General features: G+C 40.8%; 1 protein-coding gene across 7 annotated transcripts in view; it reads right to left on the bottom strand.

The window, feature by feature from the left end:
* The window catches only part of SETD5 (SET domain containing 5), a 72,951-nt gene that overhangs the window by 19,437 nt on the left and 35,500 nt on the right, over positions 1-18,014 (bottom strand). For all 7 annotated transcript variants that reach the window (XR_009959662.1, XM_062585328.1, XM_062585321.1 and 4 more), the window contains 10 exons: positions 16,939-17,181; positions 11,640-11,788; positions 11,228-11,345; positions 10,617-10,726; positions 10,085-10,331; positions 9,789-9,869; positions 7,144-7,407; positions 5,950-6,270; positions 3,924-4,166; positions 1,051-1,180 (listed from right to left, as the gene is read on the bottom strand). Coding sequence is in view for 6 of the 7 variants with exons in the window: in XM_062585328.1 (XP_062441312.1) it covers positions 1,051-1,180; positions 3,924-4,166; positions 5,950-6,270; positions 7,144-7,407; positions 9,789-9,869; positions 10,085-10,331; positions 10,617-10,726; positions 11,228-11,345; positions 11,640-11,788; positions 16,939-17,181 (1,906 nt within the window). In the remaining variant the exon portion in view is untranslated. The remainder of the gene's footprint in view (positions 1-1,050; positions 1,181-3,923; positions 4,167-5,949; positions 6,271-7,143; positions 7,408-9,788; positions 9,870-10,084; positions 10,332-10,616; positions 10,727-11,227; positions 11,346-11,639; positions 11,789-16,938; positions 17,182-18,014) is intronic.

The raw sequence follows: 18,014 nt of genomic DNA on the forward strand, positions 1-18,014 counted from the left end.
CCTCTCTTCTCTCTTCCCACTTCAGAGCTTGGCCAAAAGCCATTTGCCTGCAATGCCAAATCCCGTTTCAACCAGATCTGTTGCAGTCCTCAAACTCCCCCATGTTTTCAGCAGCAAAGTCCTCCCAGAACTCCAACAGCTCCATAAACGGAATAATGCTTACTTCTGCCAAATCTGCCTTCGCAAAGCTGCCAACCAATGTAGGCTTCAGATGCCAGGAGTCAGTCTGTCATCAGCATTAAGCAGTCTCAGAAAAATTAGTGCTGTTTAGTTTTGGCCTTATGACTTCTGCAAGTGGACAGGGGAGTGTTCACGTCTTTCCAGATACACTTCAGATGTCTTTCAAAATACTATATTTTTAACGTTCAGTTTAAAAAAGTGATCGATTTATAAAAAGTGCTCAGTAAATTCTGCAGTTCACTTGTTTGCTTCTTCATGTCTTGCTCAGGAATGTGGATTTCTGGGTTCTGGCACTCTATTATCTGTATATTGCATAGCTTCCTGTCTGTCATCCTTGGAAAACTGATCTCTGACTTAGGCAGATCTCCACCCTCTTTCTCTGTAAAAATACATTCAGATAAACTATTTAAGATTTCTGCTGCTTTACTCAGATTTTAGCACCTCCGTCTTTGAGGCTTTTATTATTTAATCATTTGCTTATTACATACATGCCTGCAAGATTTTCCTAGAGCTTTCTACACACAGCAGATACTCAGTTGCCTAACAGCACCCTGCTGAAAAAGAGAAGACACTGCACTCCTTTTTCCCTGTTGGACAAACATACAGCACTAAGGTTAGTGATACAAGAAAAACTGCATTTTCATAGGAAAATACTGGGAAAGCTTATACATACTCAGTGCTAGAACAGGACTGTAGAAATCTGAATGAACAGCAAAGTAGCATTCTCATCTGTCACAGAGACATGCTACCATGCAGCAGTACATGCTTCAAACATTCAGATGTCATCCAGTGCAACTATCTGCTAATCAGTAGCTTCCTGCAATTTCATTCATAAGCACCTGAGCTGCCCTGATGGTGCCAAGTACTTACCTGCGTCATCTTTGCAGATGCTGGAAGAACTGCTGTTCTCATTACTTTGGTATAGACACTGGGTTCTGTTCTCTTGTGGAGCTGGTGAGGTCTGAGTCATCCCCTCTTCCAGGGCTTGTTTGATCCAGCGCTGAAACAGAACGAGACTACATAAACGTGCAACCCCTCCAGTACTTTATATGTAATTGTGCAGGATGCACTCCAACTCCCACACTTTAATACAGCAGGACAGACAGCTCAGGACTGACATTATCTCCTTCACATGCACTCAGACAGGAAACCTGCTAGAACACAGCTGTTAATGCTGAATCTAACAATGACTACAATGGGTCTGAACATACATTCTTGATGAAATGTATTCTAGGGATTGTAAGTCTTTAGCAATAACATAATAAATATATTTATTAATATTTATCCTTAATAACAGATAAAATCCAGAGGTCTGGCAGCTAAGAACTGTTAACAGCAAGTCTCACTGGGGTGAAGGGGGGGGGGGAGGTGATCATCTGTCTTAAAAACCTGATTTCTGCAGGAAGCCCTGGTTCCTGCTCAGAACCATGAACATATTGGTCCCCTGCCCTACTAAGGCGTATTAGAGCTGCACACAGATTCTGCTCTAACAGCTCCAGCAGAGATACGGCTCAGTTCAGCCGCAGAACAATTCTTCTAAAAATGTTTTCTGCCAGACTGAGAAAAAGAACAAAAAAAATCTGTTAGAACATGAGCAGCAGTTTTTGAAAGGCTAAATAAGAGAAGAAAATAAAGAGAAGAAAATAAGGAGAAACCATTTCTTCAGCTATAAACAATGAAAACCACAGCTGGAAAGAAAATGGACCAAGAAGAATGTTTCCTGTCTCATCCAAGTAACCAAGAATGGAAGTCTCAGCAAACCAGCTGCTACATTGTGTGTACCAGCTCTATACCTCAATACAAACAGACCACTGAAGGCAGGCAGATGGGAAAACTCTGCTTGCTTTACTATAAAAAAAATAATGTAATCTAATGAAAAGCATACAGGTGATTCAGTAAACCAACAGCAAAACTGCAGGAAAAAATACAGTAATTTGCATTTGTGTAGTTTACCCAAGGGATTGACTTTACCAGCCTTTTATCCTCCTACAGAACTTTAAAATCACTACTTCCCCTTTCAGTAAGCCATAGTTGTTCTACATAGCATCAACATGTACCCTATTATAGATACACATATACATCTTAAAATTCCTCAAAGCTAACCTGAAAGCACATCAGAAGCTCAGTGCCCACAATCCTCAAAGTGAAACTGTCACAGTTGAAAACTTTAGCACAAGGATGAAGGGCAGGTCACGTACTGCTTTGATGGACTTCACTACTACAGAGCTGACACCTTTTCTCTGTTCAAATAGGTCTCAATAGAATTCCACTGCAGCCACTAGAAAAAACAAGGAGCATCAACCAGTCTGGAGCGCTGCTACCTCAAATACCTCTGACAGCCCAGTCACTGTACAACACGTAATTAATATGAACAGGCTACACAGTTCGGTTTCCTTGCAAGGTTTCATATATTGGCATGCTTTGGATACAAGCTGAGAACATCAGCTGAGGTTTTATTGGCATAGTCCTTAGTAGTTTAGCAAGAAGCATGCTGGCAACCCAAGAAAATATGAGATGTAATCTATTACAAAAGCCTTAACAAATGAAATTTTGTGACTGAGTAGTCAGAAGCAGACAAGACAAAGATCAGGTCTTAGAACAGTAGAGCTGTCAAGCTCTTGACTATTTCTAGACCTCAGCTAGTGGAAAATGAACTCTTCCCTATGACAGTTTTCTAAAACATCCTGAACATGTGAAAGTCAGTCTTTTCCCTGCAGGACATCTCCAGTCAGCATCCAAACTGCTGTAGTAGTGACAAAAACACCAAAGGCTAGCAAGCATTTTCATTAGAAAGTCAGGCAACTCCCACGAAGTGGATGAAAACGCTTATTAGAGCAGTTGTTGGTGATTTACTCTCAAAAAGTAGAGATAAACCAAATGACCTTCTGCAACATCTGTTCTGGTCACAGAACCTTTCAATATTTTATTAATTACTTAGATGATAACAACAGGCAGCATGCATAAGTTTTTAGATGACATCAAGCTGAGAGGAACTAGAACGTGTTGGAAGACAGTTTTCAAAATTCTTAGTAAACTGGGAAATTGATAGGAAGAAACAGGATGTAGCTCTGCAAGGACTTGAGAAAAGTACCAGTACCACGCTAAGTCAGAAACAATTACTTGTGAAAATATAGGCTAGAAAACTAATGAATTGTTCTTACAAACATAGTAAGTCATGAACCGAACATGAGTCTAAATCAACTCTTTGGAAAAAAAAAATCCAATCATGTACAAAAAAGGGTACAAGCTAGGACACAGGGCAACATTCTCCTTTATTCACCACTGAAAATGCCCCAGCTATAAGACAACATCCAGTTTTGGACACTGGACTTCAGAAAAAACAACCAACCAGATGAAAGCCATCCACAGAAGCAGCAGTGAGAATTAGCATAGGATTAGAAAAATTGGCAAAGGTAGGAAAAGGCTGGAGCTCTGGGCTTGCTCTTGTGAACAAACTCAGAGCTTTGCTAAATAATAAAGGCTCTCCAAAGACAATGAACCATGACCAAGGCACTGTGTACTTGAGGTGTTTTGCAACATGGTCCTACTCTCATGTTACCAACCATTTTCTGACTGTAAGAGGAGAGGGTTGACAACACACTGTTGACTGCATCAACATATCAGACAGTGCCATCTCCATAGGAATACATAGAAATAGGTTCAAATATGATACTGCAGCTTTATGAGGATGTCAGTGACAATGTAAGCTCAAAACCTGTGAAGGTAAACATGAACATACCTACCTTCTTACATGAGCTGTAAATTCCATCCAATAGAAATGACCTTCGACGTCTCTCAGGGTTGAAAGGTGAACCAAAACGAATGTAGTGTTTAGGCGTGGTACAAATTAGAGGGGAGTGGATGAGACCTGGCAACATATTTAGGGTTGTTGCCAAAACTGTCGGGTCTGTAGTAATGCGCAGAGGGCATTCCATGGGACACTCCTGCTTTTCCGCCTTATCATTCAGCCATTCAGTAACAAGATACTGAAGAAAACAAAAATATCAGTGTAACTAGCAATTGCAAAGAAGAAAGGCAATCAGCACAGTGGCATACGGGGAAACAATGCTGAGGTCAACTTGCATGCTACGACCTCTCTGCTCCTCAACAAGGAGGAGGAATGCAGCCAGGACTTCTTGCATCAATCCCAATTCTCATCCATTTGCACACAGCATCTAGTTTATACAAGTAGCTCGGTTTTATGCTTCCATTAATCTTATTAGAAGGCTCTCTCTGAACTTGATCACCTTGTTCTAAATCTGTTTCTAATTGCAAGCCTAGATGTATTAATGGCTAACTTATTTAAGCTCAGGATGTGCCAAGCATCCACTGTCTTCTGCTGTTTCTCTCCTATCCCTTGCAAGTTTCTCCTAGTTGGTACACTGGGGTTTGCAGTCATGTTCCCTCTCAGTCTTCTGCTCTACTAAGCTGAAAACTGACCTTTTCTAGTTTCTTCTAAACAAACACCACACCCCCATCCCAAGAAGAGGGTCCCACTGATTCCCACACCCAACATCTTTTTGTGACACTCTAATCTTAAATTCCACCTAATCCTTACTACACAAGGGCTCCACTCCTTAATCTCTTGTTAATAAATCCAAGAGACCCTTTGTTTTAGTGTCCTTTACAAGATGCAACATTAAATTATTTCTAGTTTTGTTGTTGTTTTAAGCAATTTTTACTACACCTTTAATTTCAGCTTCCTTGGTTGACAGTCTTTTTCTCCTTGCTCTTAAGACACTAGAAATAAGTAGAAGACTTCTTGAGATGGTATTCATCCTCTGTTGTGTAAAGCTTTTTCATGTACTTTTTTTCTAAAATTGCCCAGCATCTCACAGATGAGTGGGTACTATCTCAACTTCAGCGTGCCTGCAGGAGCCCTCCTAATTTTTCCTTCAGCTGTGCCTGGCTTTCTTCCTTACTGCAAACATCATCAGAAATCACGGCACTGCCACTCACACCCATAATCTGAAAGTTACTTTTCCTTCAGACCTCTTTCCAAGGCCCTTTAATCTCTTCCAAGACACTGCCTTTCTTTCGGACTCTAAAGCTAATGCTCTTGCCCATAGTACCAGCATCTGGTCTTTAAATGACTGCTACCCTACCTGATACAGCTTTAACAACCACTGGCACACTGCTGCCAAGAGCTTTTCCTACCTCACGGTGTATAGGCATATCAGCTTTTCTCATCTTTCTAACATGTACCTTGCTCTCCTGCATGAACAATAGAAAAACTTGTTCTCCTCATCAAGGCCTTTCTTGGACATCTTCCAAGCTTCCCACTGCCTTCAACATCCAGGGCCAAGACTGTTGTTTCTGCCTCCCTTACACAGGGTCCAGCCTCCACCATCCAGTTCCTTTTATTGCCAAGCCTCTCCAGCCCTTTTATTGCAGAGCCCCTCACACTGGAAGCAGTTTTCTCCCCACTACACAAAGATGCATCATTTACTTCCCTCCAGTCTACCTTTGCTGAGCCCAACAGTGAGACTCTACTTATTGCACCTGTACCACCCTGCTGGTACCTATCTTTCAGCCCTACATAGACTTGTGGTATAGATGAGTTAGCTTCTTTCAGTCTCTGTACAGCGCTGAACAGCTTCATTCTGGCCCACGGCAAGGGCTCTTAGTCACAATAAGGCAAGTAATGCAATAAATAAAAAGTCATATCATTGCAAGTATAACAAAGATCTTTTTTCCCAGAGCCAATTTTTCCCCAAAGGCCACATAAAACCTCTTTTCCTCTCCCCAGCTTAAGCACTTGATAGTTACCTTTTTAGTTTTGGGGTACTTTACTGTGGCTCGATTAGACTGAGATCCCGCAGCCAGAATAACAGTTGGGTCAGATCCAGTCAGCTGTTTGCCTTCTCCTGGACCTTCTACATTACTGACATCTGCCGTGGTTACCAAGCTGGCAGTGTTTCCTTCTTCTGGGACAGCCTGTGCAAGTTCAGCTTGCTGGGAACTGGCTTGCTTCTGCCTTCTCAGTCTTTGTGCTGAACTGGTCCGGTATCGAGAGAAGCGACTTTTTGGTCGGGGCCTGGAGGGTTTTGCTGGAACAGGCTTAGTAACTGTTTTTTCTGGGACAGTGTCCTACAACATAAACTGTCATTAGTCTCAGCAGCTTTAAGATTCTTCTTTTTCTCTATATTCAAGAACAAGGACTGCGATTTATTTCTTGATGTTATCTGACCTATATAAGCTGGTTGGACCTTATTTGTATTGCCTTATAAGATGGGTTAGGACCCTTCTAAAAAACGGGCACATTTTTTCCAGTCTGCTGTGATGTTAAACGGTCAACCATAACATTCAGAACAATCTTGGTCTCAGGAGAGCAGCAGTATGAAGGTAACTACTCCCACTCCTGATCTGAGCTGACATGCATCATTGCTAAAATCTACTCTGGATGCAAGTGTTCCCTATATACAGTAGAGCCCAGATACCTGTTGGTAAAAAAAAAAACCCAGCAAGTGATTTCCTCAATCACTGTAAGCATACAGCCAACTTAAAATCACATCAGTACGCAAGAGATGACCCAGTCTCTCAAGCTACTACACAGGGGGCCCACTGGCTGAGGGAGTTGGGCATGACCTAATAGCAGCCTTACAGCATCCAAAAGATCATCCAGAGAAGATGCAGCCCAGCTCTTCACAGCAGTGCATGGTGGAATTTCAATAAATTGAAACAAGACATTCAGACTGGATATAAGGGACAACTTTATCAAGAGAATAGTCATGCACTGGAAAAGGTTTCCCAGAGAGGTTGTGCAATCTCCATCCTTGGAAATATTTGGGACAATACTATATAAAGCCCTGGCCAGTTAGGTCTGACCTCAGAGCCTGCCCTGCCTGGAGTAGGATGGACTAGAGATTGCCTAAGGTCTTTCCCAATCTGAACAATCCTATGATCAGATATGTTGCACACATGCTTGGAGTAAGCTACAGAACAATCACTTCTTCATCTTACCACTGCTTGTGACGACCGTCGTGTGTTCACCCCAGTACTGGTGTTATTGTTAGAAACGTTCGGAACAGCAGCACTAAGCGTTGAACTTCCGTCTTCAGTTTCAGGAGTCTCTGTTTTTATCTCCTCCAGCTCAGGAGCCTCAGCACTGATGCTGAGCTCAGCATCAGTGCTGTTCCTGTCTGACGGTTGCTCTCGTCTCCTCTTTCTCTTTTCCAAGTTTTCAAACATGTGCATGATGGCTTCTACCTTCCTATCTTCTCGGGACTATAAAATACAAGAGTAAATTTAAGTCAGTACTGCAAATTATACAAATAAAGAGGAGGATACAAGAACAGATAGGGGACACAGCACAGGAGGGAGAAATCTGACCACACACTTAGGACACAACTTCCAAAGAGCAACAGCACAAGAGCCAGAAATGGGACAGAGAGAAGCAGGCCCCCCCTTTTCCCCTCCATTTTTGTATTTTTCAAGAGGGAAAATTTCTCAGAATGCTGGTAGTATAATTACATGTTCACAGAATAACTGGAAGAAGTAGACTTCGTTCTTAAATAAGAGTACCTAGTTATTACTGAGTTATATTCATAAAGCAGCCATAAGGAAATGCGTATTTTTGAAGAATTAAAACACATAAGACAGAATAGAGTGAAGAGACAATCTGGGAACAAATTGAGCCATTCACTAATGACCAAGCATTAGAGGTAAACATAAGCCAAAGGCAACAGAATTAAGTGAATCAGTAATTTGCATTAAATATAACACACCACGCAAACTGACTAAAATGATCCAGATTCATTCCTTCCCTGATGTCAGATGATCACACAGCTCAAAAATAAAAGCTCTTGTCCAAGCAGCTTACATAGTGGATAAGAAAAACAGAACAACGTGAGAGAGCACGGAGGCAAAAAGAAGGTATTTATTATGCAAATAGAAAGGACAGGAAATCTTATCATCTGGTAGTATCAAGATAATTGGTCATTATGTATATAAAAGGCCCTACACAATAATGCAGCAGTGACTGACAAAACAGGCTGAATCAAAGTGAATTTTAAGAGGTGGGGGCAGGTGCCTACTCAGAAGTGCCGTGGAAGAGAAAATATCTTGAACCATAGAGCAGTATTCAATCACAACGGCCTTTTACAGTTTTCTGTTCAAAAAATAGCCAATACACACAAAAATAAATTTGAGACAAGAGGAAAACTATAAATATAGGTATTCATGTGGTGCCAAGTATAGAAAGCAATCTCATTAAAGGAGATTAACTGGTAAAACACATACAGGAACAAGGCTTACAGGTTCAAGGAAAACTAACACCCTACTGTGAGAAAAGATTTCTGGAATTATACTGTCCCAGAAAGAGATCAGCTTCCCTGCATTAAAAATGAAGTCTTCCCTCCAATCTTAAGGCTAATCTGATGGAAGGCTGCTTTTATTCAAATTCCAGCAGAAACTGACTCTTTTATTTTGTCCCTTAAAAAAAAAAAAAATCATGTGATACTCCAAGGATTTCTCTGATGAGATTAGAAAAGGGCTGCTGTACATTCCCTATGGATGGCCATCAACTATGTAATTTGCTACACCATCTTAACATTATTAAAAGCACGGCTCAAAAAATTTGCACATGCAAGACCAGTCTCTTTGATCAGAGGAAGAGGGGTGGTTAAGGTATTTGGTGAACAAAGACAACAGGGAATTCTGAGCTCTGGTATATTTGTTGCCTGGTAGAAGAAAGGAGCACTTCTTATTCACTGCTCCCCCCCGCCTTTAAAAACCTCAATGCATTTAGCAGAGCTCAGAACACCTGCATTCACATGCATAAAATATCCTAATCCAGTGAGTAATCTCAGATGCTATAGAAGGCACAAGAGATTATAGCTCCTCTTGGAAAATACAGAAAAGAACTATTTAATCACAGTTTAAAGAACACCTAAAATACTGGAGGAATAAAAAAATAACTAATTCTACTCAGTACAGAAGAAGGTAGAGAAGGGATTATGTGATAAAAGATCCAAGAGCACTAAGAAACATTTTTATCAATACTGATTAAAATGACAATGATTTGGGAGCACAAAGGGATTTCCTAGTAAAGAACATAGCTCCATGAATGCTTTCAGCAGACTTGTGCCAACCTTGCTGTTGGTGGCCCACCCTTCTAACCAACTTTTGCCAACCTCATGCCAACCTGTCTGCGTAACTATTTAGTGAACTCATACAGAGAACTTAAAGGTTAACAAACCTAACCCAGCCAGCAAAATAGATCAGTTTTAACCAGGATCAATTTCAAGTTTTGATTCATCATATAGCTCCATAAATCCCTGAGCTGGCAAAAAAGAGGGGCATCGCAGGAACAGAAAAAAGGTGTAACTACTTTTCTCCAAATCTGGTGCTGACTATCTTGCTAATGGTATGTTTTAGGTTGCAGAATAGCCATGAAAGAAAAGGTTAATCCTTTCACCTGGGCAACAGATCTGTCCTGGATCTTCCAAATTACTATACCCTACCAAATATCCCATGATGAGGGAACAGACTTACAACAAATTAAAGCAGACCATTAAGAGCTGGAACGACTTAAATAACCAGCTGGACCTGCTTGGTCACGGCATGAAGCAAGTCCTAAGGGGGATGATACCCAGAGAGGTACTTGCCCGTCGGTTGTGGACCAAGGCTCCCTGTTCATCTATAGGCTCTTCTTTCTCCTCTTCCTGTTTCTCCTCTTTATCTGCCACCTAAAAGAGAAGCCCAGATTTAGTAAGCAAAAAAAAAAAAAAAAAAAAAAAAAAAAATCTGAAGCTGCTTATGTAGTGCTTTGATATCAATCTCCATGTCAAAGTTTTAAAGAACGCCTGCTTCCGGTTTTTGCCCTGGAGAAACCACTGTTGTATAAACCAGACTCCACAGCACTGAATGATGAAAATACTCGGCAAAGTGTTAAGGATTTTACCTCACTGTCACTGACTGCTGCAGGTCCCTCTGGAACTTCCTCTATTTGTTGACTGCCATTCTCATCTGATGCAATGCCCTGCTGCTCCATTTCTAGTTCCTTTCGACGAGCTTTTCGACGTCGTGTTTCTGCCCCAATCAGCGTGCCTAAAACAGGTGGAGGTAGGTGTTCCGCAGCATTTGGGCTACGTTTCTGCACAGGGCAATTCCGGTTCCCCTTGTGACACGCACAGTCCACTTTATAGTTGCTGCTCCAAAACACAAACATAATTTGTGTCACTCTTCATTTCTCAACCCTTATACAGAGACATTCAATGCATCTCCTACTAAACATCTCACCACGTGCCAAAGCAAGGACAGCAGGCTACCTTATGGCCTCTATTGTAGAATATGCCAGCAGAACTGGACAGAATAGCCGGAAAATGCAATTCAGTAGAAAACGGAGCAAAATGTAGAATGCGAGGAAAGGGCTGGAGGAAGATGTCCAGTCCAGGAGGGCAGTGGAGAGCTCCTGGGCGAGGTGAAGGACTCACCAGATGTTGTACTCATAGTCAAAGGCGATGGTAACCTCTGTGTCCTTGGCAATGGTGGCAACAGCATAGATACACAGGTGGATCATCCCATCAGCAATCACATGACGAACCTTGTTAAACAAAGTAGAGAGAAACTAACATCTCCACCAGTTGCACTACTTATTTTCAAGGGGGAAGCCTCCTTCTGCAAAATAGCTCTCATCTATCACATGAATAATCATCTTAAATTGTCCATAGAAAAAAGTCTGCTTCACTGGTCTCTCACCAGTAGCTCTTATCCTGTGCTTTTCCACTTATGTTTTGTGCCACCAGCCTAACCTAACTACTATTCTGTAGCCAGAAGAGAGTTATAAAAGAAAAGTTTCCCTTCTCAAGAAAAATTCATGTTCTGAAACTTTTTCTGATCTCATCTTCTAAGTATAAACCACCAAACGAGTAAGAAATGCAGAGAATTTATGCAGAGAATTTATGCAGAGAATTTATGCAGAGAATTTATGCAGAGAATTTACCCCATCTGCAGCATTTTAAGTTCAATATCATAAAAAGACAAGACACTAAACAAACGTAAAACACCTCTCCCTGATTACGGTGACAATAAAGTGGGAATTTACCTCTGCATTTGGAGTGCAGGAGCGTCTGATGAACCTGGCATCATTACCAAAGGTGCGGGCATCAACACACATTTCAACGCCATTGAACTTTGAGTAGAACAGCACAAATGGGTATGGCCTGGAGAAGAAACAAACATCTTAGTCCAAAAGTATTCAATTCCCACGGCATTTTTAACAGGTATTCCCCACTTTACTGGAAACAGTGCCTTCATCAGTACTATTGCTCTGGAGGCTTCCGCACTTCCATGATCACAGTTTTACCATATCAACTTTAAGAAGGTTTTCATTCATAAACAGAGCATCAACCTGATGTCACGTGTTCAATTTGCTTTATCAAGTGTTTTATCCCACAGAGACACTAGTCTCTCTGTGCTATGATGCTCTCATACTAGTCACTTCATAGTACTCTTACTTTTTGAAGAAATGCCCATTGACCTCGAATTGCTGTCGTAACATAACCTTCCCTCGATACTCAATTATAAGGGTATCTAGTGCCAAGTCTCTTGCTGCCCTCAGGATCTTCCGGTGCTTCTGAACCCGTGTCACCCTTCCCAGCTGCAGCTGTAACAAAAGTCAGAGTACAATACGAGAACTTAGACCAAAGGCCTAGACCATTGTTTCACAAAAAGCATTTTCCTACATAAAATGAAAAAATTCATCTAGTAACAGCACCTGGAAATTTTGGTCAGGTGAATATATTGTTTATTCTGTACCATTTCATCAACTGTCAACAACCTTGATAATAATTATTGAAAACAAACAAACAACGCGTACTCCTTTCCTAAATCTATCAGACCAAGTATTTTAGTCTTGTAGCTTGGAGGCATAACCAGACCTGTCAGTTGCTGCTAGCAGAGAACTGTTCTCCTTAAATCATGGGTTGTCACACATTCAGAGGAAAAACACAAGCTTTTCCTTCTACAGAAGATGGTAAGTTCCACCTAAGAAGTCAAAGACTTTAGTTGTGGCTATCTATTGCCATCCAGAAATTTCTCTTTATCTTCCTGCCCAACTAATGCTGCGGATTTAAAAACACATGTAGGAAGAAACATTTTTCAGGTAACTATTGACAGTTTGCTGAATCTTCATCATGTTCAAGTTCACAGACCCAGTATAATGGATTTTCATGTCACCATGCCTTCACAGTACAAAATCTCAACATTTAAGGATAGACATCCAAGGAAGAAGTGCTTTACAGAATAATAGAGGGAATATTATAAGCACAAAGGTATAGCTAAAACATCTCTCACCTAAGTAGAAAAAGTACACTGTTTTTAACAGGTTGAACCTCTCTGCAAGTGAAAGCTGGGGAATTTGCAAAACTACACAATGATGGTTGATTGCCTTCCCGTAAGAGCTGTGCCTGCTCTTTCCTAAGCGTGCTACTCTTAAGGGGAAGAGTCTGATACTCTTCCAGAGTGAATTTAGTCAAAGTATTCTTTACTTCAGTAATAATGGCAATCATCTATCTACATTAGAAGTAAAACATGAGGTTTTGCTAAAAGCATGCTCCCAACTTTTCCTGATAAAATTCTTCTGCTTAGAAATAGCTCCCGGGCAGTCTGCTCAAATGCATAAAAGTCACTTTAGCTTAAAGGAGGGACTCAATTTGGACAACGAAAGAATGATGACTTTCTAACTTCCCTCCTGAAAATAAAGCTGATGCCTTAAAGCAGCACTCTGCCCTGGAAACCAAGTGAAACACTTTGCATTGACCGTCTTTGAAGTATTGAATCACAGACTTTACCTTTCTCTTTTGTAAGATTTTTACTATACTTTGACTAAACCTCTTCTGAAAGAGGAATACTTCAATCATTTTAATAGGACATACTGTAGACTTTAGATCAGTCAGTAAAGTAAGATTTATTTGTTGACTTTTCTCTCTCAGGTCCATGATAAAAATATCTTTATCAAAATACTCACTTGAAACCTATGCAGACATGAGTAATGGTCATACTATTCCAGACCTGCTCTCAGAGATACATCCAATGCTTTGCAACATTTTCAGCAACCTTTTTCATACTGCTCTACTCTCAGACAATTTGAAAAACCCTGAATGTACATATTAGACTGAACAGCCATACAGAAGATTGCTCATCTCCTCTATCTCAGGTCCTAATAGGAGCTCACAGAACATCTCCCAAGCCCACAGGAGCCCACTGAACTGCCATGTGAGAACCAAGTTATTTCTGGGCTAAGAAGCCACATCACTTGACCTGATTTCAGATCGTCAACCCCATCACGAGTGAACCCTAGGATAAGACAAGTTTGCATTTCCCAGGACAGAAGTAATTTTCTCTGGCCAAATTATTTCCAAAACATTAGACATACTTTACATTTTCCAATTGTGGCAGTGCAGAATAAGCAAGTGGAACTAGACTTGTTGGTCTGTTTGGCAAGAGGAGATAAGGAGGAAATATCTGAAGTTAGCAGACAAATTAGGACTGAGGCATAGGTGTGAGAAATCAGAAATCATATCCTATTTCCAGTAGGATCATTTTATTTGTTTCTATACTATCACTTGTTTTCTGTTATGATCATTTTCTAATCTAAGCTAAGTCCTAAACATGTTGTTTGGACCAGATGACCTCTAGTGGTTCTTTCCAACCTAAATTATTCTGCTGCTATGTCATATTTTCTTATATTTTTTAGAGATGTGGGTTCACTCTGACAGCATTCATTCTCACTTTTGGCCCATGACTGACCTTTCATTATATGTCTGTGTTCGTGATCATGCCCAAGAAATGTATGTCTCAAACTGGATTACCTTCTGTGAAAGAGCTCTAATCAGACAAGTTACCTAAACAGGAAAAAGTCACTTCTCTTGTTATGTTCTCTCTGTTCCTCTCACTCTGGAAAGCAACTTTGGGAACAGAAGTGAGATGAAGTGGGGTGGTGGGAGGAAAAGAAAGCCCATAAAGGAATCTCCGCATTTGTAAAACTTAGCAATTATCTGGAGGTTGGCAGAACAAGAACAATCTGATAGCATTTCTGATAAGATCCTGGTTCAGCTTGTTTTTAGTTCTCCGAGTTTAGAAATATGAAGAGGATTAGCTGCCATGCTTTCATGTGCAAAATGAACAAATGATTTTATTCATGTCATAGATTAGGGATTACTGACTTGTCATCAAAGCTGTACTGGTATTTTTGCACAGCAATACCTGCATAATACTCTGTGGCTTTATTTTATAAAAGCACTTTTGCTTTTCACTTCAGAATGTGGAGTCAGTCAGGGGTTTGAGCTCAAGTCAGCAATTATAAGAGGCAACAGAGTGCAGCTACTGACCCTGTGTTTGGTTTGGCAACAACAGGCAGAGAAGTACTTCACTGCTTTCAATTTGCCAAGCTTCTGGCAAGAGCAAGAACTAAACTGATTTTACTTGCGACATTAAACAGCTTCAGGTTTTCACAAGTTTCCCCCTGCATCATTAGGACAATTAAGAATTGGTTTATCCAAACATTCCAGTGATCAAAATCCCATATCCCACATGAAACTTCTAAAACCCACTCCTCCCTTCCCTACCCTTCCCTTTGCTTTGGGGAAACTTTCAGCTCCCCCCCCCCCCACACACACACCTTAAGAATACAGGGACTGTACTTGCATCATTGTCTATCCAAACCGAATCAGTTGTGAAAGTATGCAGGGCACATATAACATTTTATTTTTATTCCTTTCTCCTCCCATCTAAAGTTTCCATAGCCAAATATGGCAGTCATAATACCCATCTCATACACGTGTCTGCTATCTCTACATTGATGCCACTACTCCTCAAAATTTTCTGCTTTAAAGCAGTCACTTCCTTACCATCCAGAAAAGCTATTTTTACACTCAGTAATGATACCTAGTTAAATGGTGGCTAGTACAATCTCAAAAACCTTTTCACTTTATGTAAGAGAGATGAGACAGAAGCAGCAGAAGAAAAATATAAAGCATAGGATGAAAGATCAAATACTCGCTGATGGTCATTCCTCATCTCTGCTAGTTATCCTCCTCTCAACACTCCACAGCAATCCGCTGAGCAGAGAAAACAAGGACATAAGGGCTGACACGCAGCAGCCTATGACAGCCTCACAGCCACCCGGTATTTCCTCAATATCCAAGAGGTGTTACAAAGCCACCAAGCCTCTATTATACTTTCTCAACATACAAAATGATAGATACCTAACTACAGCTTGTTTAGATTAACTGCAGCTCATTACACAATTTTGCAGCTTTTAATCCTTTTTGTTTCTTTGGAATGCATCACATTTGGATTCTTCTGATTTAGTACGCTGGCCACTCTCTCGCTATGGGAAAATCTATACCTGTACAGGAAGGGAGAGAGCACAAACCATGACAAAAGCAGCAAGAGTACTTGTGTACGGTGTCTTTTATAATAATCTATCCCTGCTGTCTTCTATGAGGGTGAGGAAAGGAAATGACATACTTCTTGAATTTTGGAATAAGCCCTGAAATAACTAATGTGAAAGAAGCAAAAGGTATAGAAATTTAGATTTGGAAAAAAAATAAATTCTTCAGAGAAGCAGAAAATTTCCCCCTCCTGTATTTCCCCAAAGTTGTCCAATCTTAAAAGACTACTCATAGCCATGTAAAAGTTAATCTCCAGAAGTCTTAGAGAGAGATATAAACAAAGATTACTCTAGAAACAGGAAATGGAGGAAGAAAATTGGGTCCCCTTTCTGTATTCTCCTTTATTATTATGTGCACAGAACAGAGGTTCTGTGCTGTCTGGAGTGCTTCATCTACATGAAAGCATAGGGAAAAGAAGGAAGGCGCACATGAACTTCAGACAGAGCTGAATCTGTTGACAGAACCAGACATGATTCAAGCACAAATTTCCACCTGGTATTTCAGTTTCTGACTCTGTTCCCTTTCTACAGGAGAGGTGCCATATGCATGTTTTGGAGTCCATCATTTTGCAGTTTCACCTATTTCCATTCAGTTCAAGGAATGGCCCACAAAATCAAGGCCAAAACAAGTGGGAATGCTACTCTATTCAATAAAGCATGAACAGACGAACAGCTGTGTGGTGGTGTCAGTCCTTTCCACCACTCTTCTCAGCTGATGTTTCTTTTCCTGTTTGTCCTAGGCTACATGTGCTGTGTGAACCCGGCAAAATACCAGTCACTGAACATTAAGAGAAAGAACTGGGGACACAGTCACCGTAAAAAAATAAAATAAAATAAAATAAAATAATCAACTGTCATTCTGGAGTAGTTGAAAATTACCAGTCCAAATACTTCAAAAGCCTGGAATAAAGTTGACAGGTTTTTTGACAACAGTTTTGCATACAGCATTAGCCAGAAAGGGGCGGGGGAGGAAGAAGGGAGAAAACATCTCAGCTGAAAAGCAGGTTATTTTTTATTTCCAGCAAGTGATAGATCTGGTTCTGCCCCAAGCCATTCGGGCATCAAAACCACATACGGTGAAATACCTGTGAATTGTATCACAGAATGGTACAAAGGCACAAAACAACTTAGCAACTCTGATGCGGCGGAATGCAAGGATTTCTGAATAAATACACAAAGGCAGCCTCATGAGCATGATGCTGGTATTTTGCCTACTTCTTTTCATAGGAAACCTGCCCTTACCAGTCTTTGGAATTTGAATTAATATCATGACCAGCTATGATATTCTTGCTCACCCACACCTAATGGCTAGAAACCAGAGGACTTGACCTACCCCACACTTCTGCCACATCGGTTCTTACCTGCATCTGGGACCCAATAACAGTATTATTGCAGGCCAGCTCTGTTTTGTTGATCGTGTCTAGCATAGCAGTTTTGCCCATGTACTCTTTATTAGAGTTTAGATGACGTTCCAACAGGTTCTGCACATCAGCGCTGTACTGGTTAGTAAAGGCTTCTTCATACTGATCTGTCCAGAGTCGTATTCGATTCTCCCACCCTTCAGCTGTGTTTTCATCCAAGGCATGTGCTTCAGAAGGGGAATTCTGCACCAAATAGCAAAGGATGAATGGCTAACATAAAACAAGGAAAACCTATCCACACCGTTCTGAGCAAATGAATATCTATTCCAACCTAAGAAACTGCTAGTTATGAGGACATTGTTTTCAGAACCTCCATTCTCTAGAATATTGTATTTCTGCTACTCAGAAATTTATGGAAAACTCTGGGCAGGACTAAAACCTCTTGCAAGTTGGTGCTTGGCACCATTGCACATAGGAAAAATAGAAGTTCTTTAAAAGACTCTTTAGAAACATCATTAAGCAGATTGAAAAAGCAAAGGCAAATAAACCTCATGCAGGCTTGTCCTACAATCAATGCACTCATATCCAATATAGCACTACCTGATGCTGATTGTATCTGAATCTTTGCAGAGACTGATCCCAAAATATGCAAGGGAATAGGAAGATTGTCTAGTCTAGGGTCACAATAGATGTCATGGGCACAAGATGTGTTTCTGGGCTATTCTACATACAGATACACGGATGGAGGCACAGAAACAAGTGGAACAAGATATAGTTTCTTCCCCAGTCTTTAAAGACAGATCTTTGTCCTCTCGTTACACTCCTTAACTACTGTTTGTTCCCATCTGCTATTCCCCACCATCCTCTTATTTCACTTACACTTAACAAGGACACAAAAAGAAAATATTAACAGAATCACAGAATCAGTAAGGTTGGAAGGGACCTCTGGGGATCATCTAGTCCAACCGCCCTGCTCAAGCAGGGTCACCTAGAGCATGTTAGACAGAGTTGCATTCAGGTGGGCTTTGAATATCTCCAGAAAAGGAGACTCCACAACCTCTCCGGGCAACCTGGCA

The sequence above is a fragment of the Rhea pennata genome, chromosome 12, assembly GCF_028389875.1.
Source record: "Rhea pennata isolate bPtePen1 chromosome 12, bPtePen1.pri, whole genome shotgun sequence".
Classification (NCBI taxonomy): domain Eukaryota; kingdom Metazoa; phylum Chordata; class Aves; order Rheiformes; family Rheidae; genus Rhea; species Rhea pennata.